Genomic DNA, 27435 nt, shown 5'->3' on the forward strand with positions numbered 1-27435 from the left:
GTTTATTTAATGAACTGGTACTGCCTACATTCTGGATTCTGGTTTGCCTGACTTCTTTTCATGAAATTCCATGACTATATGTTAGGCACTCCAATACTATCCACACCAAAATGACAGTCAATTTTAACTCTAAAATTACTGTTTACTGCTAAAACACCATTAACTGCTTGAAAACACCATCTCCCACACAGTATAAACAAGGTTCAATACAGCCGCAAGAGGGCAATGTATACTTCAACAAGCATCAGAATTATGGGCTCCCATGCTATGTGCACGACAATATGAATTTGAACTACAGAATACATTTATTCATTTAAAATTGAATTTAAATATACTGCCCTACCTTATTTGGATTCCTTCACCTCAATCTTCCTCTGAATATCATCCAGTTAAATCCATTTCTCCTTGGCAGTCCTTCCCATGCTATTTGACTTTGTAATCCATATCAGACGACCCACTGACTCGGCCTTCTCAGCAAATTTATATGCCGATTTTGGCAAGCCAGCCATTTCTTTTTATGTTCCTTGATTTCATTCAAGGTACAGGGCAGCATAGCTCAGGAGGTAGAGCAGTTGTCTGGCAGTCGAACGGTTGCCGGTTCCATCCCCTGCCCTGGGAGTGTCGAAGTGTCCCTGAGCAAGACACCTAATCCCTAATTGCTCCCAACGAGCTGATTGGCGCCTTGCATGGCAGCCTTTCACCGTTGGTGAATGAAAGGCATCAATTGTGAAGCGCTATATAAAAACACAGTCCATTTACTTTTCCACTTCTCTGACACACACTTCTTGGTCTTTTCCTGTTCATGGTGGGCCATACAATGTTGTCTTATTCCAGAGGCAAATTTCATGCATTGCTTGTTAATATTCACCTTGTGCACCCTGCCTATGGAGCAAATATCATAATCAGTGATAACATGCTGTGCCACTAAGCATTCGCTGTACAGATTCTCGACCTCAGTTTCCTTATTTACAAAAGATCCATCATCCCCACTGGTCTGTCCAGGTGAGAGGAGCAACAGACCATGGCATACAAGCCATTTATCTGCATACGGGGTGCTATCGGACATATGCTGAGGAAACAAAACATCCAGTCTGTCACACAGCTGAAGTTCTTTTAACTCTGGAGAGCTGTTAGCCACGGTGCTGTCAAGAAACTCACTGAACTGTCTAAGGAGGTCATCACATTTATCTGCGCTCACTTTCTTGGCATCAATCAGGATCTTCAACATCCTCTTCATATTATCTCTGCACCTCTCCCGATTGGAGGCCACGAGTTGCGAATACCAAACAGACATGTATTTAACCTGATAGGTGCTTTCTCGAGCAGCTTGCTTTCCATTGCACTCAAAATATGTCTGCAGTCTGTTTTGCAGCTAACTGCAGCTCTCTTAGTTCAATGAAGTCATTCATGGACAGTAGCTGTTCCAAAAGATCTGCTACCACAAATCTAATGTCAGTTCTTAGCTTTGTCTTCTTGAAGCCAGTCTTTATAGGTGTCATCTTCAAGCAACTGCAAGTTAAATGCACACTTTCCTGGCATTTTAATTGAGGAATACTTAATTTGCCATTATGGACTAATTGCCATGTTAGCCTAGTCAGCACAACATGTTAGGCTAGTCAGCAAAACACATGCATCACTGTAGGCTACATTACCTCAAAGCACCTGACCACATACATACCACACCAAGTCACTTGAAATATAATATTCAATATAATGAAAAATGAATACCTTTATCAGATTTTTTAAATGTTACAGCATACATTTAACAACTATTGTTTCCACTTCACAATAACAGCACTTATAGTTGACTGGGGCAGCCCTAGCATAGTAGAAATTTGATGAACTGTCTTGTTGGAAAGGTGGCATCCAATGCCAGCGCCATGTTGAAAGTCACTGAGCTCTTCAGTAGGACCCATTCTACTGCCAATGTTTGTCAATGGAGATTGCATGGCTGTATGCTTGATTTTATGCACCTGTTATCGATGGGTATGGCTGAAATAGCCAGAACCCCAAATTTTGAAAATGTAGTTTTTGCCTTTTTTATTTTCAAGGATACTTGTTCAGCACTGGGTCTTGGCAGTTATTTTCCATGACTTGCCATTTTTTCCTGGACCCGTACTAACCCTGAAGATGGACTGGCGCTGCCCTTGCATTCTGAATTGAAGGATGAGAGCGTATTTTCTTCTCTAGGTGAAAACGAAGGATCCTTACCTGACTGAGGAGCAGCAGACGGTACAGCGTATGGTAGCCCTGCCCTACAGGACACAGCAAGGCTCAAATAACTACCTTCACATCAGCATGCAAACAGCTGAACTAAAGATTGGAGATAACCTGGGCATCAGCCTCAACCTTGTGAACAGCCCAGGTGTACAGGAACAAATAAACCATATCACATACCTGGTGTGTACCTGTACCATGCCTACGCTTCACCTTATATCTCAGATTTCCTGATGGTTACCTGCCTATGTGGGTTTCTGATGAGCTCCTTGTATTTGCCCATCTGTATTTGCGTCAGATCTGCTTTTGGCATTTACCTGTCTGTGTTTATATATGAACAGGTACTGAACAAAGGGAGGCTCATTCATGCTAAGAGATTTGAGAGACTCAGCGGGCAGTCACTGGTGATCTTATCACTGCCAGTGACCAAAGACATGGTCCCCTCCTTTCGATTTTTGGCATACTACCACGTGGGCACAGAAGTGGTGTCAGACTCTGTGTGGGTGGACGTTAAGGCAACTTGCATGGGAACGGTAAGTTGATGAACAGAATCATAGGCTTTACAGGTCAATCTAAATCTGTTAAAATTGTGACTTTGCAAGCCAGCATGTGGATGAGTTATGCTGTGTTCATACTTTAATATTAATTGGATGAAAAACAATAAAATACCGTGGATGACGGTATTGCAAAATCACATACCGTGTGACTTCATATCAGTGTACCTAATAATACAGTATACCATCCAGCCCTAGTCAGAGGTGTATTCTGTCTGTGCCTACAGCTTGAAGTCACCTCCACTAAACTGAAAGATGTCTATGAGCCGCGTAAGCCCTTCAGCTTGACCATCACCGGTGACCCCGGGGCAAAGGTGGGCCTGGTGGCAGTGGACAAGGGTGTCTATGTCCTGAACAATAAGAACAGACTCACACAGACCAAGGTAAGAGAGGATTGCCTAGGGAGCTTTCCCTCCGGTTGCAAGCATGATTGTGATTGATTGAATGAGTTCATAGTAGCAGCTTGTCCTAGGTGTTGTGTTTCGCCACACCTGACTGACGTGTCCCTCCTCCCATGTAGATCTGGGAATTTACTGAGAATCAAGATACTGGGTGCACGCCTGGGAGTGGAGCTGACAGCATGGCAGTGTTTTACGATGCTGGGCTGGCGTTTGAATCGAGCGCTGGTGGGACCAAGTACCGAACAGGTGAATGCTTCCAGTGCCACAAACGTGCATTAGCTTGTGCTTTATGTGTGTACAGCACAGGCATGCGTGTGCATCCGTGCACGTTTTTGTAATATTCATACAGCAACTTTGCAATATATTATGGCAATGCATTAGCAACATAGATTGCTAGTGACGTGATTTGCCTTACGGTAGCTGTGTGCGTTGTTGTTCGATAGCTTGACAGCTAGCGTTAACATTCTTCATTGTTTACGCAGCTTGTAGAACCCTTTTCCAGCTGGTCGAGCTTTGCTGGTCCTGCAGTGGAGCCATGCGCTCTTCACTGTAACTTAACTGGCAACCGGCTGCATACTTTATTAATGAGAAAAAGATGGGTGTGCTACAGGCTCAGGAGCATTGTTGGAGGCGATAACCCCAGTATCTGAGGTCTGAGACAGTCATAAACACAACATGGCTTACAGACTGTAAATATATTTGAAATTATTCATAGTCAATATAATTTTATGCAATATTTTAAACAATACATTCTAGCATCTATCTGCAAGCTCTGTGGATGTGCTTTTCATTATTTGTCTACATTAAAAAGATATAGCACCTTTAAAATAAGTCTAAAACCAAACTTGATGTCCGGCACTATGAGAATTTCATACTTCTTAAAGGAAAATGTAAAAACCTGCATTAAGAAGAAAGTTTTTTTTTTTTTTTATTGTGTGTGTGAACGTGTTAACAGGTAAGTTTTTCTGAGCGCTTCTCTGGGTACTTCTGCATGTTGAAGTTGCATGTGTGCCTGCATGACTGTGGAATATAACCTGCTGCACTTGGTGACTTTCTCTTCCCTCTGTGACTCCAGACCCCAACTGTCCCGCGCGTTCCAAGAGTCGCCAACGGCGTTCACTCACACTGATTGACTTGGAAAACTCACTAGGTAAGAGGTCACTCAGCCTACTGTAAGAACATTTTTGCGGCAAGAATTTACAGAGTCCATATACACTCAGTGACCAATTCATTAGGTGAACCGCTCCTTAATGCAAATGGCCTATTCCTCCAAATAGTGAATCTTTTGTTGTTGCTGCTACTCAATATGTGAAGCATGCAGACATGGTGGAGAGTTTTTGCTGTTGGTAACTAAACAATAGAATGGGCAAGATGTATGATCTAAGCAACTTTGACAATGGGGATAATTGGTGGTGCCAGACATGGTGGTTCCAAAGGCTCTGAAACAGTCCTGGTATTTTCCTGCGCTACAGAATAGAGCAATAAACAAAAAAACATCCAGTGAGCAGCAGTTATGTGGGCAAAAACACCTTACACCTTGTTAATGAAAGAGATCACAGTAAAACTAAATAGGTTACAATTCCTGAAGGAATTGTGTTGGCTTGCTTCAAATTACAACTGGCACTGTCCTCAAGCCTCAATGCATTTCAATGAGGGCACATAGCTCAGATGAAGCACGAAACCGTCCAGACCCACGGCGCATGGTAGCATTACATATACAGCCAGGGATCAGCAAGCAGCAATTATGTTCCAGGGATTAGTCATATCCTAAAAGTGTCATGAGTAAAACTTATCTATAACTATATAGCTAGTTAGCTATGGCATGTCCTCACCACTGAAACGTTATTTGTTGTCCTCCGTGTGTCCATACATCTGTTTCGGTGGTTGTAGCGTCCGTGTGTCCATACATCTGTATAGGTGGTTGTAGCTGTGTGTCCGTAGCTCCTACTCATGCATGCAGGATAGCATCCGTACGTGAGTTGTAGCTGTGTGTCCGTAGCTCCTACTCATGCGTGCAGGATAGCATCCGCACGCAAAGTAGGCAAACGCTAACATGTTAGCATAGGCGATAAAGCTGTGCTTAAAGATCTCGTGCCGACCACCTGCGCATGCCTCCGACTAAAGCGTTTCACTAAACGTCCATGAATGACCCTCTATGGAGTGACCACAGAGAAAGTTTAATATTTCAAAAAGTTTTGAATATTTCAAAAATCTGAATACAAGCAACAATGTCTGGAACTGGTCGATCATTTTGGTGTAAAAAGTTTGAATGTAGTGCAAAAACTGCAGGACTAGCTACAGCTAGAAAACTTGGGCAGAAAGTGCAGATAAAGAAAAAAATATGAAATATAGCAAGAGTGGGCTTGCCCGGAAGCAAGCCCACTAATGAGCATACTTGCTTCAGCTAACGAAACATAGGAAGACATTAATGATTCATCCATGTCTCTGTTAGAATTCTGTATCTCATTAAAATTCTGTTTGTGCTCGTAAAAGAGATCTTCACACCTGTGAATCGATCTCCTGTAGGGATGCAACAATTAATCGATGATGGTAGTATATTAAAAACAATTTACGTAAGTGTTTTAACTGATCAAATTAAAGACTGAGTTTGAATCAATAGGTTCCTAATTGGTGAAAGCATGGATAAAACTAACCATGTGTAGATAATGAAGAATTGAAATGCCAAAGCAAATGATAACAAGCCAAACATCTCATGTATTAATAAGTTTAGGTTAAAAATTGAGCCAGCCTTAGCTCATAGCTTGTGGACATGCTAACATTTCTGCATTGCAATGCTGTGGAACCACTCTACGATCATAGTCCAGCATTGGCCTCTTGTTGAAACCATTTGATGTTCTGAAGCCATTCAGTATAGCAAAGCCTCTCATCATTTTATGTTTTATGTTTTTATCATCATTATTCATCTAAACAGTTAAGCTCATTTTACACTGCAGACTTTGAACATTATAAAGACATGCTGCTATATTCACTTTATAAAAAACCTTTATTATTATGCACAGATGCTTTATAGCAACATTTGCATGTTTTTGTCTTGTTTGTCTCACTTTCATTTTTCACTTTTCATTTTTTGAATATTCCCAGAAACAAAAGTGAACATTCCATAAACCAACTGATCGATTAATTGGGGAAAAAATAATCACCAGATTAACTGATTTAAAATATTGTTGCTAGTTGCAGCCCTAATCTTCATTAGAAAGGTTGTGTGCACAATAATGTGACCCAGTACAGCAGCATCAACAATGGAAATACTGGGATTCAGTAGACACTGCATACAGGAAAAATTGGGTAGAACTGATCTGGTAATATAGTGTGAACTGCTAGTATATGTTGAATTGCCTTTTTTATTCCTGGGGCTAAGAGAATGGCTCAGTTGCAAAAATGAGGTCTGTGTTGATTCCCAAATCCTTCACTGTAACTAATCCCATGTTGAGTCTCTCACCCTGTGTTAAATCCAGAAGCCTGTGCCAAGTCTCTCACACTGTGTTGAACTTAGAAGCCTGTGCCCAGTCTCTCACACTTTGTTGAACCTGCTAGTCTGTGCCAAATCTCTCACGCTGTTGAACCTGCTAGCCTGTGCCAAATCTCTCACACTGTTGAACCTGCTAGCCTGTGCCAAGTCTCTCATGCTGTGTTGAACCTGCTAGTCTGTGCCAAGTGTCTCACACTGTGTTGAACCTGCTAGCCTGTGCCAAGTCTCTCACACTGTGCTGAACCTGCTAGCCTGTGCCAAGTCTCTCGTGCTGTGTTGAACCTGCTAGCCTGTGCTAAGTCTCTCACACTGTGTTGAACCTGCTAGCCTGTGCCAAATCTCTCACACTGTGCTGAACCTGCTAGCCTGTGCCAAGTCTCTCGTGCTGTGTTGAACCTGCTAGCCTGTGCTAAGTCTCTCACACTGTGTTGAACCTGCTAGCCTGTGCTAAGTCTCTCACACTGTGTTGAAGTGGGGGAATACACCGGTCTGGAAAGGCAGTGCTGTGTGGATGGAATAGAAGACAATTTGCAAGGGTACACGTGCGAGCGGCGCTCCCGGTACATTATTGACGGGCTGGAGTGCGTAAGTGCTTTTCTGCACTGCTGCAAGGAGGTGAAGAAAAAGCACCCAGACTACAGGCAGGAAGCCCTCCTGCTGGCACACAGTAAGGCTTCCCTTATTCTCAACGGCTGCATGGTCATATAGAAAAGGCTGGCGAAGGCTTCCACTGATACCTGTCTTTCCACACACAGGTGAGGACAAGCAGGACGAATACATTAGTGACTTTGATATAAATTCCCGCACGCAATTCCCTGAGAGCTGGTTATGGGGGGTGGAGACACTTCCACCATGTCCAGTAGAAATGAGAGAATGGTAAGAGCTGTTATATAATAACCCAGTATCTGACCGACAGTGGATGGACACTTCCCATGTCTAATCTACAGACAGACAACCACTGAAACATTTCATACAGGCTGCTTCTCTCTGTGGTTGCAGTTTTGTTCATGGGAATATAAGGATTATGGATGCAAGATATTGACATGTAAATTCTGAAACAATATATATTTGTGCAAATCGGTTGATACAGATAGCATCGTTTTACATTATAGCATACATGCAAAATGCAAAAATTGTAAATTAAAGAGGTTCCGATGACTATGATTGTGCTAATTTCTGAGCATGACATTTTCACTTAAATTACAGCATCAACAGTGTATCAACAGCTGTGCTTCTCTGGCGCATGTATTATCATGTCCTCATATCAGTCAAAATCTTGGGATCAGGCATTGCTGTCAGCCGATACTGACACAACCCAATTTTGTCTTACAGTCAGTCCACTTCAGTTGTAACAAATGGTTACCTGAAAGACTCCATCACCACCTGGGAAGTCACTGCCATCAGTCTATCCAAATATCACGGTAGTGCCTGCCTCGTTCTGCCTGTCCCGAACGAGGAATCGATTTTTCTGTCTCCATAACTTTCTGTAAAAGTCCACACAGTCCTGTGAAGACCTGTGACGGACTGCAGCTGTCGTGCCAAGGTCCCATCAGCAGTGTGGCTGCGCCTCTCTCTCCGCAGGAATCTGTGTGGCGGATCCCTTCGAGATGAAGGTGATGAAATCTTTCTTCATCGACCTGAAGATGCCCTACGCCACGGTGCGCAACGAGCAGGTGGAAGTTAAAGCAGTGCTTCACAACTACCTTGATGAGGAAATAAAGGTGAGATTTCCCTGTAGCGCTGCTTTTCTTCCATCCTCCTGCCTGGTGAATGGCCACACATCCGTGTGCTGTTCTGTCCGGACGTTACGCATATTCCTCCCTCCTACAGGTTCAGGTGGACCTGATGGAGACGCCGGAGGTGTGCAGCGCGGCCAGCAAGAAGAGGACGTATCGCATGCCAGAGGTGTTCATGGACCCCATGTCTTCGCACGCCATCCCGTTTGTCATCATCCCGATGGCCCTGGGCTTGCACTCCATCGAGGTTAAAGCCGCCGTCTCCGGTTCCTTCTACACAGATGGCGTCAAGAAGGACCTGCGTGTGGTGGTGAGAGTTCCCTTTACCCATCAACTTTCCCAATCTCCCATAGCATACACAATACTCTCTACCCTCAAGCCAACGTTTTTATCCATCTCAAACTATTCTCGACTCATCTCCCTCACCTCCACCCATCAGCTTCCGCCAAGGTCATTTGACAAGGTCAATTAATGCAGAAACATTTTATATACACTACACCATGATTCATCCATGAAAAGAATAGCAAAATACAAAAGGTAAAAAGGTGTACCGTGTCTTTCTCACAGGCCGAAGGAGTGAAAATTAAAAAGGAGGTTATAACCATGCTCCTGAATCCACTGGCTTATGGTAAGTTTCTGACTGTGCCCTGAGGACAGAAATGCAGCCACTGGGGAGCAGAACGAAGTTCCTGGAAGAGAAGAAAGAACGGGCGTATCATCATCTGCATATATTATATTATACAGCTCTTCATTTGGACTTCCTACTAGCAGCTAGTTTAACACCTCAGACTGTAACTTGCTCAACCTATTTGATTGTTTACCATGATAGATGCTTCATTACATTTGTTGCCATCCATTCTACCCTTATTTTACACCAGTCCAGCCTGCAAAGGATGGCCTCCCTGCCCCTACAGTAGCCACGGTTTCTCGCCAAGATGTTTGCCCTTTGGGGAGTTTTTTCTCGACACCGTTTGAGTGTTTTTCTCCCCACTGGGGAGTTTTTACCTCGCCTGCTTTTTGGGGGTTCTGGCCAGGTTTCAGCCCAATTTTCCTTCTGCTCTCTGTGCAGCATTTACCTCTTGGATTTTCACAGCAGAGGAAAGCACAGCTCATGCCGTTGTGTAATTTCAACAGCCAGTCTCGCTTCACTATGACCACCCATAATACTGACAGTATTATTCAGCATAAATGTGTGACCCCGCCATTTCACGCATTTGTGTGAGACGAGGTTCTCTCAACTATCGCTTTCTTCTTCGGCCTTCAGATGGAGTTCAGTCACAGAAGATTAATGCTGTGAAGCTATCATCCAGGGTGCCAGGTTCTCCCGCGTACACTTACATCAGCGTGACAGGTACAGAAACGTCACAGCGCTTGGCTTTTATATAAACGCTTCCAGACATTTTTCAGCATTTTCTGCAAGTGAGGACGGAGTGTAGCACGGTGGGTAAGGAACTGGGCTTGTAACCGAAAGGTCGCAGGTTCTATTCCCGGGTAAGGACACTGCCGTTGTACCCTTGAGCAAGGTACTTAACCGGAATTGCTTCAGTATATATCCAGCTGTATAAATGGATACAATGTGAAATGCTATGTAAAAAGTTGTGTAAGTCGCTCTGGATAAGAGCGTCTGCTAAATGCCTGTAGTGTAATGTAAAGTGGTAGCGCTCCGAGTAGTGCTCAGGCAGGTGTATGCCCACACAGGTGAGCTGCCGAGTCAGCCCATTCAAGAAGCCATCAGCGGTTCCTCCATGGGCCGCCTCATAGCTCGTCCCACGGGGAATGGTGAGCAGAACATGATCAGCATGACCGGACCCGTCATCTCCACACACTACATGGACACCACCCACCAGTGGGAGAAAGTGGGACTAGAGCGCAGAGCCTTAGCCATCAAGTACATCACAATGGGTAAGACGTCACCACACATTGACCAGGTTAATTTATCAAATATACTGTGTATTTCTATACCAAATACATTAAAGGCAAAGCTTGTAACGCTACCTGATGTCTCATTTCTCAAATATTCCAAATACTTTCAAAGCACAAGCCAGTAAATTCATCATGCATTTCAAATTCATAAATACGTCAGACCTTTTTATTTGAGGAATTTGCAGACCATGAATCAAAAGATAAAATAGCCGGTGTGACCTGTTTGTGGACATTAAACAACTTGTTTGTGATTAAAAATGACTCGTTTCTTCTACGCAATCTTTTTAATAAAAATGTTTTACATTCATGTATCCCACTGAGGAAGAGATTTTTTTTTAGTGCTGAAAATGCTTCTCTTACTTCTCCTTCCCCCTATGTTCAGGTTATACTCAGCAGATGTACTATCGTAAAACTGATGGCTCGTATAGCGTTTGGAAAGACAGGAAACCCAGCACCTGGTAAGCCCCTTCTCATCATTCTTGCCCAACTGAACTACCACAGCCTCCTTATCACATCACTTTTACCAGCCAGTCCATCACCCTGCATATTATCTGCCCAATCACTAACATTAACAACTGACACAAGGCTGGCCAGTAGAGGATTGAATCCCCATCTAACACAGGTTTCTTCTGAGATTTCATCCCACCAGGGAGTTTCTTTCTCAACGCCATTTGAGTATTTATTACTTCCCACTGTCAAGTTTTTTAAATTTTTTTTTATCTAACTTGCTGGCTTTTTGGGGGTTCAGTTGTCCTGTTTTCCAATAAATAAAAGTGGATCCAATACAATAACACAGTGCTATTTTGTACTGGCTTTCAAAACCCTGTGACCTGTGACCATCGGAATCAGTTCAGAAATCCGTATTTTTGATTAATCTGGGTGAATCCATACTTTGGGTGTTAAGGTGCTTAAGATGTTTTGATGTGGTGGGGACTTTCTTGCTTCTCCACCAGGCTGACAGCATACGTGGCCAAAGTGTTTGGCTTGGCATACAGACTTGTCACCATTGCAGACGACGTACTTTGTAGCGCCCTCAAGTGGCTGGTCCTGAACGCACAGCAGCCAGATGGCATTTTCAAAGAGCATTCACCGGTCTACGACGCAGAGATTATGGTATGCTACTGCAGGTGACCTCCAGCAAGGATACACCGTTATCCCCCATCCTCCACCAAAATATGTTCCCTTGCTTCAGATGTAATCATTTGTGAAAGGTGTGATGCTCTGAACTATCAGTTTCATTATTTACCGAAACTGAAGCAGAAGCAATGGGCTTATTTATTTTTGATCATCCGGAGTCTATCCTAACCTTAGAGGCCGGATAGGTGTATGGGAGGTATAGGTCACCGAACACACTTGCAGCCTTTCGATCTTGACAGTGCTATATTACTGGTGTAAATGGCAATGTGAATCCCATAGTCAGAAGTCTGTTTGGAAATTATAAGACTCGCGCTTGTTTTGTGCTCTCTGCCCGCAGGGTGGCGTGCAGGGGAAAGACAGCGACGCTTCGATGACCGCGTTCGTCCTCATCGCCATGCAGGAGTCCCGTCACATATGCGCGATGATGGTAATCGACACCCAGTGCCTCTAAATATGGGGACAGTTTCAGTGCATCACATATCACACAGAAAAATGGGTCCCACCAAATTTTGGCCTCATGTTACACAGTCTCATCACAAGGCAGCGACACACGACCAGTAACAACAAGCCAAAACTATTACAGGAGGGTAACGATGCTCTACCCAATACCCAATGGCGCAGTACACGCCATTCAAAAATTATACCAAAAGCACAGGTAAATGTTGCAGCTATGATTATGTTTTTCAAATACAGAACTAACAGGGTCTCCCTCCCTCCCAGCTGATCTATTCTTGGCTGATTTCCTAGTTATTTTGATGTTATTTTACACTCTGTTCCATTACCACAGAACCTGTCAAACAGCATGGAGGAAGCCAGCGACTTCCTCTCTCGTAGAATCCACAGCCTGACCAACCCCTACGCCGTGGCCCTCACTGCCTACGCTCTGAGCAACGAGGGAAATCACCAGCTGGACATCCTGAACCGCTTCTCATCTGGTAAACAGAAGTGTTACGTGAATATTTTAAATAGAAAGGGGACTTAACTGAGCATCCAGCTTGTAGTACTTGCGGGTGTGGTGCGTGAGACTGAGGGCGCGATCGTGCACAGCCTCCACTCTGATGGCCAGCAACAAACTTCAGTTAGGGTGCACTCAATCACGCTCTCAGTCCTAAATACTACACCTTATCTCCAGCTATCTGTGTTATAAGTGTTGTCTGGTATGCCAGGCTGAGAGAGCCTTCATACTGTGTGGTCCATTACATACCTTAACCAGAGTGACCAGATTCCCAGGAGGACCTAATATATGATCCTATGAGAACCTAAAATAATGGCAATTGCAGTTGGAAAGTCGGAGCGACAATCACCCAAAGTTCTTTTTGGAACTCACAAATCTTGTCTGGGGTCTAAGAAAGAAAATAGTTGCAGCTGTAATTAATGAAAGTAATAAATCAAACTATTGCAAAACCACTGTACCTTCTTCATAGCAGAGACTATAGGGTTACATAAAGACACAAAAATGTGCAGATATCGAAAAAAATAAAAGGGGATTTCAACATTGGTTCCATCATACTTTCACTTCGTAATTCAGGCAAAAGTCTTCAATATGTCCCAATCTACTCTTACAGAAAAAACACACTGGCCAGTCCCCGGCAGTCACCTTTCCACACTTGAGGCTACTGGCTACGCACTGCTGGCCTTGGTGAAAGCCAAAGAGTTTAACCAGGCTCAGCACGTCATCAGGTGGTTGACAAAACATAAGTTCCACAACAGAGGCCCCAGGTCTACCCAGGTACTGCATACTGTGTGCCACTGATTGTGGGCTTTGCGGGGTACGTTCACTATCACAAATTTCTGCAAAACATACTCATGTCATAGCCTTCTTGTATTCATTTTTTGTGGTATTACATTATCAAGACTTCTGCTCAGATCCTGTATTACAGTACATGTATCAGTTTTAGTTATATTATAAGAATATAAAAATAGATAATGACAAGAATAGGTAATTCCGTAGGCTCAGTCTTAACCTATAGTGTATAATCTTGCCTGGACTTTAATACCCCCAAATGTCTCTCCTTCTGTTACATAGCTTACCTCAAGGGTTTCTGACGCAACTACATTATAATCTTATTGGATCAATGAGTCTATGCAGAAATTTGTGTCGCAGGATGCCCTGAATTGGACTCCTCATTGACGCACTGTATGGGGTCCAGCACATTTCACAAGGACAAGTGACACAGTATTAGCATCTTGTCAACATCTCATTACTGCCCCCTGCTGTTCCCTACAGGCCACCATGATAGTCTTCCAGGCTGTGGCTATGTACATGTCAGAAGTATCCGATTTGAAAAACATCGACTTGCAAGTGAGCCTCAGTGTGGTCGGTCGTAGCCAACCCGTCAGGTGGACATTCAACTGGGACAACGCTCACCTCACGCGCTCAGAGAGGGTGAGCCTGGCAGACTGACGCACAAATAAAGGACGAAATGGTGGAAGAGCAGTGTGAGAGAGAGAGAGAGAGAGAGAGAGAGAGAGAGAAAATGTGTATGAGAGCAGATCATTGCTTTTGAGTCTGTAAGGAATTGTTGTCTTTGTGTTTGCAGATTAATTTTGAAGAAAACCTGACTGTCACTGCCAAAGGAACAGGCCAAGGGACCCTGTCGGTGAGTCCAACGTCAACCGGCCATTCTGGGTAAAAACCTAAAAACTAGGAATTACAAATGTTCTATGAACATGTTCTTTTCCAAATAATAATAATAATAATATGCAAATTAATTTAATCTGTCATCTAGGCTTTTGTACATTTTAAGGACAATGTAGGGTGCCACAAATTTTGTTACTAATTGCAGAATTCATGTAAAAATATATTGTGAATTGAGATTTTCCATGTCAAAGAGTTCCACAATCGTCCTTCTGATGGAATATGTTGTGCTTTTACTTAATATGGATTGACTGGAGACAAATGTAAAATCATTACAGAACAGGCCAAACAATGCAGAACTGTGGGGTTTCAGAGGTGAAAGGTTTCTTGCAGAAGATACAGTCATTGACTTAATTGTGTAAAACTGCAAACACAGTTGATAGTGCTCAGTCAACATGACTAACGCTCACACAGCTAAAAATGCACTATAGTCAAATCTTTCTCTTTTTTGTAATAGGAGCCGAAAACATTTTATGTGATTAAAGCTTGCATTAAGCAACCTTTTCACTTTTTATTTCATAAGAATTCTACATTCGCATATCAAACGTACACATATTGTCTTTCAGCAAGCCTAACCTCCTCAGCTCTAAGAAATAATTTGAACAGTATTTGGGTATTCCCTCCCTGAACAACGTCTGATGGGTATATTGCAGGTGATGACAATATACAACGCTTTGCCCGAGGAAAAGGAACCAGAGTGTGGGAACTTTGAACTGGAGGTGAAGATAGAGAGGGAGCCTCATGGTATAGTATATTGGGCACTGAAGCAACTGTGAAACTCCGCTGGAAAAAATATTACCTCCAAATGTAGAGAATGGGACATTTAATAACATCTCTCTTTTTGGCTCCTGTTTCAAAATTGCTCACTTTTTTATTATTCACTTTTAAAATGGGCATGGTCTTTGTTTATTGGCAACAGAGCAATACACTGTATCACAAAGTCTCCATTTTGGAAGGGACATTGACTGTTTTTTGTATTCAGGGGTGTGATTTTCATGGTATTTAATAGGCATTAATACATTCGTAATTCAACTAAAAGCCTTCGTTTCAAATAACATCAGGGTCCGGTACAACCACACCCCTAGATACCAACAGTCAACCACCCCTTTAAAAGAAGTACTATGAGCCAGGGAGCCAGCTATCCCATAGTGCACTTCTGTATTGTGTTTATAAACAAAGGCCATGCCCTTTTTAGATGCAAATAACAAAGCAAGTAATACATTTTGAAACAGGAACAAAATGAGAGATAATCTTAATTTAACATTTCATTGGCCTTTTTTTAACGTTTTTTTGTTTTGTTTTGTTTTTTCACAGTAGCTTCCCTTCAAATTAAACACTGTTTCACAGGGAAAATGGCTTTGGATGTCAATGTTACTTGGATTTTACATGCAAACAGTTTCTCTGGCTGTATATGATTTGACTAAGCTCAATTTTATTCATATTTCTTTTACAGTTACCAATGGGGATGCACTGGAGACGTACAAGCTCACAATTGAGATGATGTAAGTTCAACTGAAATCGAACCAGATCTCTTGCAATCCTTTGTAGGACTTTATTTTACAGGAAGAGTTTTAAAATCTCCAGGACGAATTGATGAATATATACTTCATGCGCTCTCTTGGCCAGTGGTTCACAACCTCGGTCCTGGAGTACCCCTGTGTATTCTGCTTTGCAATCCCAGAATTTTAACAAGTTGTTCATTTTTCTCAATTAGATGCTTTTTGTGTTTAGAGAAATTATTTATCCTCTTAAACCACATTATGTCAGATCAGCTATGTGTGCCATGAAGAATGAAATTCCAATTTTCATATTGTGCTTATTACCCAACATTGAAAACATGAAAAGCACCAAAACATGAAAAGCACCTAATTAAGAAAAATGAATTACTTGTTAAAATGGAATTGCAATTGTGGTTAGAAGGAAACCCACTTTTTCAGAGAGAGCTTAGACAGTGGTGGTCATACCATGTTTCACGGATGTGCGAAATATCTATAAGAACTTTCACAGGTAGTAATGCTCTGTTCTTCGAGCTAGACTGTTCTTGGTCATGTTATGATATTTTCTTGTTCTTTTATGAGAAAGTTAAAACTGAAGATTGCACCTGACTTTCCACTCGACAGATCTCCTAGTGTGTGCTCTTCTCCAGAGATGAGACAGGACCTCTGATACTGCCACTCAATGGGGATTTAAGTGTGTTCATATATTTCAGTTATTTTTTTAAGTCTGTCAACACAAATCCAGTTTCAGTTACTTTGTTTTTTTTGTCTTTCCAAGATACAAGTCCTTCTACAGAGATGCCACCATGTCTGTCCTGGATATCACCATGCTTACTGGCTTCATAGCAGATGAGAAGGACCTTGACAGGGTGAGGAACGAGGCTGGGTCCATCACTGTAGATAACAGTGCTACTTACTATTTGATCATTGCAATAAATGATGCTGCTTGGATTGAATGTTTACTTTATACTTTAATCCTGGGTTACACTTTGCGAAATTACATGACTGACCACTTGATCTTTTTGGCATATTGACTGATTGAACATCCTATCTCACATGTCATGGCCTTGTTTCACATTCACCCTGACAGTTAACCTCAGGAAGGGACAGATACGTCCAGAAGATTGAGATTGACAAGCAGCTTTCTCAGAAGGGCTCCCTCGTTTTCTTCCTGGATAAGGTGTTGTGGTCTTATGCTTCTCTGGTGTAGCTCAAAGCACCTTTTTTGGTCTGCCTGCTCCTGTTGCATTTGGCTTGTTGCTCAGGGTCTGACAAAGTCTTTCGCTAATTTCTGCCTCCCCTCTCGTGCTCTATCGCTCTCTCTCTCTCTCTCTCTCTCTTTCTCTCTCTCTCCTTCAACAGGTTTCCCATCAGCTGTCTGACATAGTGGCCTTCAGGATACATAAAATGAACAGAGTGGGTTTGCTTCAGCCAGCTGCTGTTACTCTGTATGAGTATAACTCCATGGGTGAGTTCAAATCTTCCCTGCTGGCTCAGAAAGTCCTGCCTTTGAGTTAAAAGAGAGGTACCAGCAGTGTGAAAACTGTCTCACTGCAGAAAACCGCTGTACAAAGTTTTATCACCCGAAGAAGAAGGACGGGACCCTGAACACGATCTGCCATGAGAACGTGTGCCGCTGTGCAGAAGGTAGGTCAAGCACATCTGTTAGGCAGGAAGTGATGTCACAGTGGAGGTCTGGCATGAACAGGATCTGCCAATGAGAACGTGTGCTGCTGTGCAGAAGGTAGGTCATGTACATCTGTTAGGCAGGAAGTGATGTCACAGAGGAGTCTGGCATGAACAGGATCTGCCAATGAGAATGTGTGCTGCTGTGCAGAAGGTGGGGCGTGCACATCCATCAGGCAGGAAGTGATGTCACAGAGGAGACTGGCATGACGGCCTCCTCACTCACATTCCCTCTACTGCTCACAGAAAACTGCAGCTACCAGAAGAAGAAGAAGGTTGATGAGTTGGACCGTGAGGCGGCAGCCTGTGAAGCTGGAATGGATTACGGTACGGTCACCTCGGGGGGGGGGACTGCACGCTGAAAAAGGATGTGGTAATATCCAACACACTTTTACTCTTACTACTTCTGTTACTTTCAACACTTTTTTTTTCAAAGTTACTACTTTTCTACTACAAATATACAATTTATGTGTTACAAAAGGAGACTTTTTAACACAGACTGTGTCAAAAGTAACACAAAATGTGTAGTCCTTTACTAGATATGGAGTTGTGTTTTTAAAAGGACACGTTATGTGCTGATTTTACTGTGTTTTGACAGTGTGCTGCTTTACTTACCATGTCAATCATCTGCAGTGTACAAAGCCAAAGTTCTCCAGGCTGATCTGACTCCCACCATGGACCGCTTCACTGTCCTTGTTCAGGATGTCATCAAAGAAGGTAGAGCCTTTAGTACTTCAGCTTCTCTCATCACAGGGTCTCAGTTCCGGTTTACCAATGTCTGTCTTCTCCTCTCTCTCTCCCTCACTGGCAGAGCTCAAGGTCAGCAGGTTTTGTGTTTCAATAAAAACAAAAACTTTATTTACATTTTTATGGGCTGATTTGGGATTTGGTCCGGTCTGTTTGGTTTTTCTCAGCATTCGTCTGTATAATCTCTGCAACATGAAAAATTTGGGTACCGTTTTTGGCGTTTATAAATGTCATTTTTAAAATGAAAAAGACCGCATTTTCCCAGTCATTACCAAAATAGCAGCAATGCCCCACTGGAATTGAACAAGGTGCTGCACTTAGCAATGTGTTATGATGTCAGCTCTATGCGGCTTTACAGTTTGTGACACTGATGGCTTGACGGCATCTCTGCATCATGTCTGCACGTTTGTGAGTAGCTCTGGATAAGAGTGTCTGCGACGTGCCCAAATGGAAGCGCAACTCAGGCATTTACCAACGCTTATGAATCAGAAGCCACTGCCTACAGGACGGTAGCAGCTCAAATCTCCATGGCTCATTGACAGCAGCATATTCGAATGATCCTGCTGTTCATTTATTGCAACAGTGCAGACAATGCTGGTGGAAAAGGGATAACTGTTACACACGATCTCGCAGAATTGCACGTCAATGTCGCTCTGCAGGTACTGACTCTGGAGTGAGGGGGGAAAATCGTACATTTGTGGCGCACCCCCAGTGCAGAGAGGCGATAGACCTGACAGAGGGAAAGACCTACCTGATCATGGGCAAGTCTGTGGACCTCATCAGAGGAGAGGACAGGTGAGCTAAACAAGCCTTCTGATCTACACTGCCTCAGTCACACAGCAGAGGGCGCCAGACTGCTGAGGCAAACATGGTATTATTTAAGCAACCCTCACCCCAGGATTTTAAAGAAATGCATTTCATTGCAGTGAAATTATGTGTTAGTGGTGCCAGAAACTATTGGGGTATATTTTTGTATGTCATATGCATGGACGTGATCTGGCTTTTTTACTGTTTGTGCACACGCAGCGAGTGTATATGGTATGCCATGCTGTACGTCCAATGTTTTTTAGTGATGCATATGAACATAGTCTGTAAGGGGCTGTTGCTCTGTTATTAGCTTAGCTGCAGTTTAGAGTTTAGCACAAGTTTAAACCCGCGTTGTCCAGAACAGGTCACATGGTCACGTAAACCCCGACTTCTGTGTCCTCAGAACCTGCGGTTTAATGCGCGCCTACATTTTAGCCTAAACCCGGTTGCTATGTCTTGCTGAAATCACTTAGTGACCTCTACTGGTGGTTAACCGAGGTTCAATTTAAAGCTGCAGCCCACATGGTTTAAAGGGAGATTTCAAAACGTTAATATCGTTCACCATGTAGAGCATTATGTAGATTATGCTAATACAAGCAACAGGCTTTATTAACTATTTTGTTGATGATTTTGAATAAGATAACACTTCATCACAGAAATGTCCAGCTTATCACCATGTTTAGCCCATTTCACTTTTCCCGGATGATTTTATAGGGTTGTCAGTGAATTAGGCAATTGAGCCATGGTGATGTATTTATGTGTGTGTACATGGTGGTGTGTGTGTTTATATGTTTGTGTACATGGTGTTGTGTTTATGTGTGCGTACATGGTGGTGTTTCTATGCGTATGTACACGGTGCCCTGTGTTATATGTGTACTGGATGTGTGTGTTGCTGCTGTGTGTTATATGTCTATTTTATGTATGTGTGTGTAATTGGTTGTGTGTTTATGTGTGTGTACATGGTGGGGTGTTTATATGTTTGTGTACATGGTGGTATTTATATGTGTGTGTACAAGGTGCCCTGCGTTATATGTGTACTGGATGTTTGTGTACATGCTGCTGTGTGTTATATGTCTATTGTATGCATGTGTGTGTGATTGGTTGTGTGTTTATGTGTGTGTACATGGTGGGGTATTTATATGTTTGTGTACATGGTAGTGTGTTTATGTGTGTACATGGTGGCATGTTTATATGTTTGTGTACATGGTGGCGTGTTTATATGTTTGTGTACATGGTGGCGTGTTTATATGTTTGTGTACATGGTGGTGTGTGTGATGTCACTGGTGTGTCCCTCCTTTCAGGATGATGTACATGCTAGGCAGAGGCACCTGGATTGAACACTGCCCCATGGAGGTGGAGTGCCTGGAACCTGTGCACCGGTGTCAGGAATAATTAGGAATAATTATGTTCCTCCAACAAACATAAAAATAATTAGGAGTAATAAAGTTCCTCCAACAAACAGCCACCATTATAATTTACTTCCTTCTTTGTTTGTGGCTGTTCCATTGGCTAACACTACAAACCAACCAAGAGCAGCATTTCTTTCAGCCGCGCAAGTATACCTGGGTGTTGACTATATAGGCTGTGACAACAGGCAGTTATACTTCATTTGCATTTGAACATATCAACCGCAACATGTCACTTTGAATCGCAAGAAAAAGATCTCTGAATGGTACAATTAAACTGCAGTTGGTCAGAATGTAATTCTGTGGGGTCAGTTTACTGCACAAGACTGGAGTTGAATACCTGTAATGAATGTCAGCTGCTCTTATAATTATTTAAAAAATGGCACTGATAACTTGATATGACATTAACTGCTTAATTTATAGTGAGTGCCATAATGTTTGGGACAAATACTTTTTTTTATTGATTTGGCTCTGTACTCCACAATATTAGATTTGTAATCAAACAATTCACATACGGTTGAAGTGTGCATTCTCAGCTTTTTTTAAGTGTAATTTTAAACATTTTGGTTTCACCAAGCTCTGTGATTTCTGAGCTCACTGGGGCTTTCTTTCTTCTTAATTACGTTCAAAACAGTTGATTTTGGTTAGCCTAAGCTTTGGCCTATGTCTCTGTTTTTTTTTTTTCTTCTTTTCTTTTCTTATTTCTCAGCCTCATAATGGCTTCCTTGACTTTCATTGGTACAAGAATGACCCCCTTGTTGACAAATGCCATTATCAAGTTCCAAGGCTATCAAAAGGCTAGAATCAAGACTAGATACTGAAAGCTCTCTTATACCTGCACTAAGGAAGGAACACACCTTACTAATCAGAAGTACCTGTGATGTCATTTGTCTCAAACATTATGACCTGAAATGGGAGGACTATTTATAAAAAAGTGCTGTCATTTCTACATGGTGAAAACAAAATATATAAACATGCCCTTGAATAAAACCTGAGAATGTACAATAACCACATGTGATTGCAAAACGAAAATTGTGAAGTACAGAGCCAAATAAATGTTCAATATGTCTTTGTCCCAAACATTATGGCGCTTACTGTATGCATTACTTTTATTTTTGATAAAATCTACAGATAAAATGATCATTTGAAATTATTTGGAAAGAAGGTGCTTACTGTGTGTTCATTTGTGAAGTTTGTAAAAAGAATAAAACACTGGACCAGGACATGGTAGTCTGGGGCTACGTGGTGTTGAACGTGTCATCCAAGATACCTCCTTGAACACGTCCTATATATTTGCGCTTGGCGTATGCGAATTCCTTGTGTCTTAACTGTAATTTATGTTTTGTAAAACTGTCACAGTAAATGTTTATATTGTAATCAGGGCTCCTCTGAAAAAGAGACCTTGGTCTCAGTGGGACTTCCCTGAAATAAAGGTTTCAGTCAATCAAAAGACCTCTGCTGGTGAAGTCGAAGGTTAGCTGATTTCAGTGTTTTAACAAATGTAAACATTCACTGTAAATGAAATTCTTCTTTTCTGCATGTATGCCCAAATCACAAAGCCAGGAGTCCATTTGGAAGCAGCTTACAATTCCCACAAAATTACGATTCTCAAAACCAATAGGCCTGTACTTTTCTTTTCTTTTCTCACAACATCTTCACCTGAAGAAAATAGTATAATAACAAAAGGGGGAGATTTATTTAATCCTGAAATTTCTGAGATTGTGATTTCTGTGTTCTATGAAAGACAATGTACGCTGAACTGGTCCCCTTCAATAATAAAAAAAAGGTGGTGGTACTACATGATACAATAATACTCAGACAACACTAGCAGGCTAGAATTGTTGCTATAAGGCTATTATGGCAACAACAAAAAAACAAACAAACAAACAAAAGTGTCTGAGTTGTGTTGCTGTATCTATTCACTGTACCGTACCATTAATGGAAAAAAGGATTTCATCCTCATCCATGGTAAAAGTTTTCACCTCTGGTGGACAGTGGGCCTACTGCACACTACATACTGTACGTGTCTGGATTATCGTGATATAATTATGTATATGCGAAGCTATAGCTGTCACGGCTTTACACTGTCCGCCAGTTCAATACGGTGGCATCCGGGACTTCCTGTGCCGTGGCCAAGGCTTGCTATATATCAGCAAATCAGCATTGAGCTTCCTCAATCGCATGCAAGCTGCCTGGCGGGAGAGTGAGGAGAACGATAAATGTATGAATTAATAAACGGAAATTTGGTTTGCAGCGGGGAGTTCAATATTACTTAAACTTAAATTGCTGCTCTCTTCTTGAGTACATTTTAAAAATCTAAATTCTGAGCGCTGAGGAAAAGTATCCGGCCAGTGTTAAAGAATGATTGGCCGTTTGCTTGAACACTTACAACAATAGTTAGCTAGCGGCTAATATTGTTGGTCAGTTAGCTATACAGCAAGATTGTTTGCGAACTGCTGGATCATTTCCTTGTGAACTGTTATTCATCGTACTTCAAATACGTTTTAAAGTCGAAAACTACATGGTCATCCAATAACCTGTCAGATCTATCTTGCATTCATTTTGTTAGCTTTGCTAGTTTGGGTCTTCACACTATTCGGTTAAACCAGTCACGTTCAGTTATGGCGAAAGTTCAAGTGTTAAATGTCGCGGTTCTGGATAACCCGAGTCCGTTTGGCAACCCCTTTCAGTTCGAAATGACATTTGAATGCATGGAGGACCTACCAGAAGGTGAGTGCACTTTTCATAACGTTACCCCGCATGCATTATATTCTTTTAGATGCAAGTGAACAAATCGCGTTGTGCGTTATGAAAATGGAAAGCGAGAAAATGTTTTGTATGAAATCCTGCAGTTGGTTATCTTGGCAGTAGCTCCAATTTTATAGTCTTGATAAGGTTAGCTAGCCATATGATTTGAAATCATTTCTATTACTTAAGTTTGCCTGATTTTATACATTTAAGAACTGAGTGCTAATTGGGATTCTGTAAAACTTTAGCCAAATTAGTTTTGATAACGGGGATGACGTTACGACTGACGTCTTGTGTTTAAATGTAATTGTTCTTGGCCAAGCAAACATCGATGCATTGCCATCTTTTAGGTTGTTATAGCTATTTGATTCCGATAACAGTCCTAGCAAGCAAATTAACAATACGGTCGTCTTTGAATTTTGGCGCCGGCGGGGACTTGCACCAAGGGAGCGAAAATGTCTTTGGTCCACGCCTTTACCGAGCGATTGGGCCATTTCTGATACGTGGGCGGGTTCTTGTGTTGGCTTTTGACTTATCCGGTCGGCGCGCTCCCTCTCTGCTTTAAATTTACCTTGACAGCAGACAAGGGAAGCTAGTGACTGTGACTGAGAACGGACTGGAGCAGCCTGCAACCTGATGGGACTGCGGTCTCCAAGCGCGCATAAATTAAATTCCGTTTGACTGTGTGGTTATTTTGGCGGTGCTCCATAATAAGATCGCTGCCCCCGTCCCCTCAGTAATGTTTAGCCTCTTGAGTCATCTGAGAGTTGTTTAGCAGGCACCGCGTTTCGCATGTGGTTTTTATAGGAAATGGAGTGTAAGCGTAAAATAACCCTGTAATTAGTCCATATCGGCAGATTTCGCAAATTGCCTTGTCGTACAAGTAGGATTTTATCAACAAGCCGCAGCACTGAGTTTAGCCCAGTCTGCTGTTAATTATTCGCTTTTAACAAATTATCCCTCGGAAAACAGGCTCAAGCGTACAAGCACCTCAAGACTCATAAATCTCACACTGTTTGTACATAGTTTTGTGTCTGCTTAAATTACAAAGAAACTGAGGGAGGCGGGATACAGAATGGGCTGAACTTTTTAGAGAAAATTTAACCTGCTCCATCTGTAATGAAATCAGTTGTGCACCTTATAATATAAAAACTGTACATGTAAAATATTGGTGTAAAAATAAGTTATTATGAAATATATAATAATTCCAATCTAAATGTCCAAATTCACTGATAGGATTGTCAAACAGTTAATGGGGAAATCAACCAACATGTCAAAACCAACTCGCTTGGATGTATAATTTAAATACATTTAGTACACAAAAAGCAACTTACAGCAATAAGAAAGAAATTGGGATGGCAGGTATGCCATCCCGCCAAGTTACGCCTTGGCGGCGGCATGCCCCGTACCTATACAGCACCGAGAGTTTGGCACTTTTCAGGGTTCCCCACAGAAATAACCACAACAGCCAGAGATACTCAGCCCTTAAAAACATTAAATTCTGTACATTCTGACCACATTTCAACAGACAGATTTCATAAACAACTTCACATGTCCACGCAATAAAGCCCCAAACTAAGGGGATTTTCTTCTTCTCCTTCTCCTCCTTCTCCTCCTCCTCCTCCTCAAATACCCTATGACTGCTATTCAGAAATTCAGAAAAACAGTGACATGAGGAAAGGTCTGGGTCCTGAAGCCCTCATTTTTCGTAAGACTGCTGCTGAGGTCACCTGCTGTATGCGGTTTCCCTGGGCTCCCTCTTCCACAACCTGTGGCAGCAGCGCCCTCCGGGGGCACTCGAATGTCACTGCAGACATTGCATTACATTTCATTTATTTGGCAGACGCTTTTATCCAAAGCGATGCACAGTTAGTGCGTACCGAAGGGCATTGGAACAACTGCAAAACACAGGTCCAATAAGGTACAATACTCCTTTTGTAACAGTTATTCATGTCCATGAACACATTAAGTCCAGTTCACACTGTAAACATTACTCTCTGACCTAACCTATGCTGAGTCAAGCTAGGAGGCATGACAAGCTACAACATCAAGATAATGATACACAGTACAATATGAGTGTGGGATGGAGGTATATGTGTAACACGAAAGTGCCGTAGGAAGAAAGTGGAGGGATTTAAGAGAGAGATATGATACCAGATTGGGAGTGCCCCGCGGAGTGGCGATAGTTAGTCCAGGTACAGTCTGAAGAGACGAGTCTTTAGACCACGGCGGAAGATGGGCAATGTCTGAGTGAACGGTAGGCGTTTAAGCCGTGTGACTGCTGGTCTTGCAGATCTGGAGTGGAAGATCATCTACGTGGGCTCGGCGGAGAGCGAGGAGTACGATCAGACTCTGGATTCGGTTCTGGTGGGCCCGGTTCCTGCAGGGAGGCATATGTTTGTCTTTCAGGTGGGTTCTTATCCGTGGCATCGCTGGAGCTTGGGGGGGCGGGGTGAACGCTCAGGTGTTTCACCTGCTATGGTTGCATGCTGAAACCAATCGGCTGCTTCGCTTTCTGCTGTGGAAGGCCTCCCTCCGCTTGGCTCCTCTCGTCTCTTAATCTCTCCTCCACACTAGGCACGCGCTTCAGGCTCAGTTAGCGGGGTCCTTCTTACCAGTTAACTGTTTAAAAGAGTTTTTTTATAATTTTTTAAAAATAAACTGCGTCCCCACCCCTATGCTGCTGACCCTATCCCATCGCTGCTGACCTTTGACCCCTGGCAACGCTGCTTTGCGACGGCAGGCGGACGCGCCGAACACGGACCTGATCCCCGAGACGGACGCGGTGGGCGTGACGGTGGCGCTGATCACCTGCACGTACCGCGGCCAGGAGTTCATCCGCATCGGCTACTACGTCAACAACGAGTACACGGACCCAGAGCTGCGAGAGAACCCGCCCGTCAAACCAGACTACTGCCAGGTAAACGCACCTGTCCTCACAAGTGCGTGGTCCTGCTTTATTTACGTTGTGTGATTCTGTTTCTGTCCAGTACTTTTGTGTTACAAACACGAATGAAAAGTGCAACATAAATGAATAAAGTTCAAAGAGTTTCTTTACTATCAAACAAACGCACCTGTTGTTACAAACTTCGCAAACTGGTAAAGGCTCATTACACCGCTGTCAAACAGAGCGATAAACATTTTAAATGGGTAATCCCTTCTGGGTATTTGTGGGGGTTTGACCCTTGACCCCCCCATTGAGAGCTTCACTTCCGTGTGCTTTCCTCTCAGCTCCAGAGGAACATTCTGGCGTCAAACCCGCGCGTGACGCGCTTCCACATCAACTGGGAAGGCTGTGCCGACAAGATGGAGGACTGCGAGAACGTGGATCCTGCCCCCAACGCCATGTTGCCCCCTTCCTGTGCCTCGGGGAAACCCCCGGCCCTTGGGCTCATGCCCGACAACTCCATGGACTGTTTGTAGACGTTTGACCGAAGAAACAAGCAAACACGCATACGCTGTCCCTCAAGCACTGCTGTAGAGGAAGAATGTATGCATCACACACCCATACACTCGCACACACGCACATAAAAAAAAAAAGTACGCACTCAGTCTAATCTGTGGGATAGGAAGGAGGGTAAAGACATTCACACGCACGCGCGTGTGCACACTGCATCACAACTCCCTGCACTTCTCGAAGAGGAAGGAGACGACAGATCTCCTACACGGATACACGCGTGCGCCTGTACGTTTGCCAACACGCTCTAGTCCTACACAGAATCACACAGACTGACTGGATGCCCAGAATCTCTGCTACTCCTGCAACTGAGGAACCATTCTTCTCAATGCACTCTTTACCAGGAGGACGAGCAGAGACGAAAAAGACAGAGAAAAGTGAAGCGAGAATTTCATGTGCGTGCGGACACACCTAAAAGGAGTATAATAGAATTTTGATGGTGGCTTAGCGATGTCTTTTAGTTTTGCCTTTTGACGTTAACTGGAAACGGGGAGGTGTGGGATCTGTACTTGTGCATGAAGGTGTTTAATTATTGTTAACTGTATATACGTTCTTATTTTGTTTTGTTTTTTGTAACCCACATTTGTATTGAAAATGGCCATGCATCTTTATGCAATGGGATGTTTTTTTTTTTTTTTAAATACCCAAGAAGAGCTTTATAATTCTTGTTATGATGGTAAATAAATGTATTTGTATGCAGCCAGTTATTCCCCTGCACTCTCTTCTATATGGAATCGTATGGAGAATGATTGCTCTCAGCTATGGTGATGCTGGAGTGGAGGAGGAGGGGGGAGGGGGGGAGGAAGGCGGGGGGGGAGCTCCAGTGCTTTTGTTTCATTCATAAAATACTGCATTATTGAGGTAGCCCACCTCAGGCACGCTTTCCTCCGCTGAAATTTTCAGTGACAGTGCAACCTACCAGGCGTCGCTAGGCAACAGCAGAGGCAGGCACAGGAGTAGAGGTCTTTGTGTGCAGCTCGGGCTGGGGGGGG

General features: G+C 42.9%; 2 protein-coding genes across 2 annotated transcripts in view; both read left to right on the top strand.

Moving 5' to 3' along the window:
* The window catches only part of LOC135248668 (complement C3-like), a 30188-nt gene extending 8500 nt beyond the window's left edge, over positions 1 to 21688 (top strand). The window contains exons 12-41 of the mRNA XM_064323501.1: positions 2191 to 2400; positions 2559 to 2750; positions 2999 to 3154; positions 3292 to 3418; positions 4248 to 4322; positions 7135 to 7329; positions 7418 to 7538; positions 7995 to 8083; positions 8244 to 8383; positions 8493 to 8708; positions 8966 to 9026; positions 9663 to 9749; positions 10097 to 10300; positions 10704 to 10779; positions 11275 to 11434; positions 11796 to 11885; positions 12246 to 12393; positions 13024 to 13187; positions 13686 to 13844; positions 13999 to 14058; positions 14750 to 14840; positions 15550 to 15598; positions 16371 to 16461; positions 16683 to 16772; positions 16955 to 17060; positions 17150 to 17239; positions 17525 to 17605; positions 17912 to 17995; positions 18685 to 18820; positions 20134 to 21688. Of these exons, the coding sequence (XP_064179571.1) occupies positions 2191 to 2400; positions 2559 to 2750; positions 2999 to 3154; positions 3292 to 3418; positions 4248 to 4322; positions 7135 to 7329; positions 7418 to 7538; positions 7995 to 8083; positions 8244 to 8383; positions 8493 to 8708; positions 8966 to 9026; positions 9663 to 9749; positions 10097 to 10300; positions 10704 to 10779; positions 11275 to 11434; positions 11796 to 11885; positions 12246 to 12393; positions 13024 to 13187; positions 13686 to 13844; positions 13999 to 14058; positions 14750 to 14840; positions 15550 to 15598; positions 16371 to 16461; positions 16683 to 16772; positions 16955 to 17060; positions 17150 to 17239; positions 17525 to 17605; positions 17912 to 17995; positions 18685 to 18820; positions 20134 to 20224 (3639 nt within the window). The 3' untranslated portion in view covers positions 20225 to 21688. The remainder of the gene's footprint in view (positions 1 to 2190; positions 2401 to 2558; positions 2751 to 2998; positions 3155 to 3291; positions 3419 to 4247; positions 4323 to 7134; positions 7330 to 7417; positions 7539 to 7994; positions 8084 to 8243; positions 8384 to 8492; positions 8709 to 8965; positions 9027 to 9662; positions 9750 to 10096; positions 10301 to 10703; positions 10780 to 11274; positions 11435 to 11795; positions 11886 to 12245; positions 12394 to 13023; positions 13188 to 13685; positions 13845 to 13998; positions 14059 to 14749; positions 14841 to 15549; positions 15599 to 16370; positions 16462 to 16682; positions 16773 to 16954; positions 17061 to 17149; positions 17240 to 17524; positions 17606 to 17911; positions 17996 to 18684; positions 18821 to 20133) is intronic.
* A 716-nt stretch (positions 21689 to 22404) lies between these two features.
* On the top strand, positions 22405 to 27142 carry LOC135248670 (histone chaperone asf1b-A). Its single transcript, XM_064323507.1, has 4 exons — positions 22405 to 22968; positions 25280 to 25395; positions 25730 to 25906; positions 26218 to 27142. Exons 1-4 carry the CDS (start codon positions 22860 to 22862, stop codon positions 26407 to 26409), a joined length of 594 nt encoding a protein of 197 aa, XP_064179577.1. The 5' UTR covers positions 22405 to 22859; the 3' UTR covers positions 26410 to 27142.
* The last annotated feature ends 293 nt before the right edge of the window (positions 27143 to 27435 follow it).

The sequence above is a fragment of the Anguilla rostrata genome, chromosome 2 (genome assembly GCF_018555375.3).
Source record: "Anguilla rostrata isolate EN2019 chromosome 2, ASM1855537v3, whole genome shotgun sequence".
In the NCBI taxonomy this organism is placed as follows: Eukaryota; Metazoa; Chordata; class Actinopteri; order Anguilliformes; family Anguillidae; genus Anguilla; species Anguilla rostrata.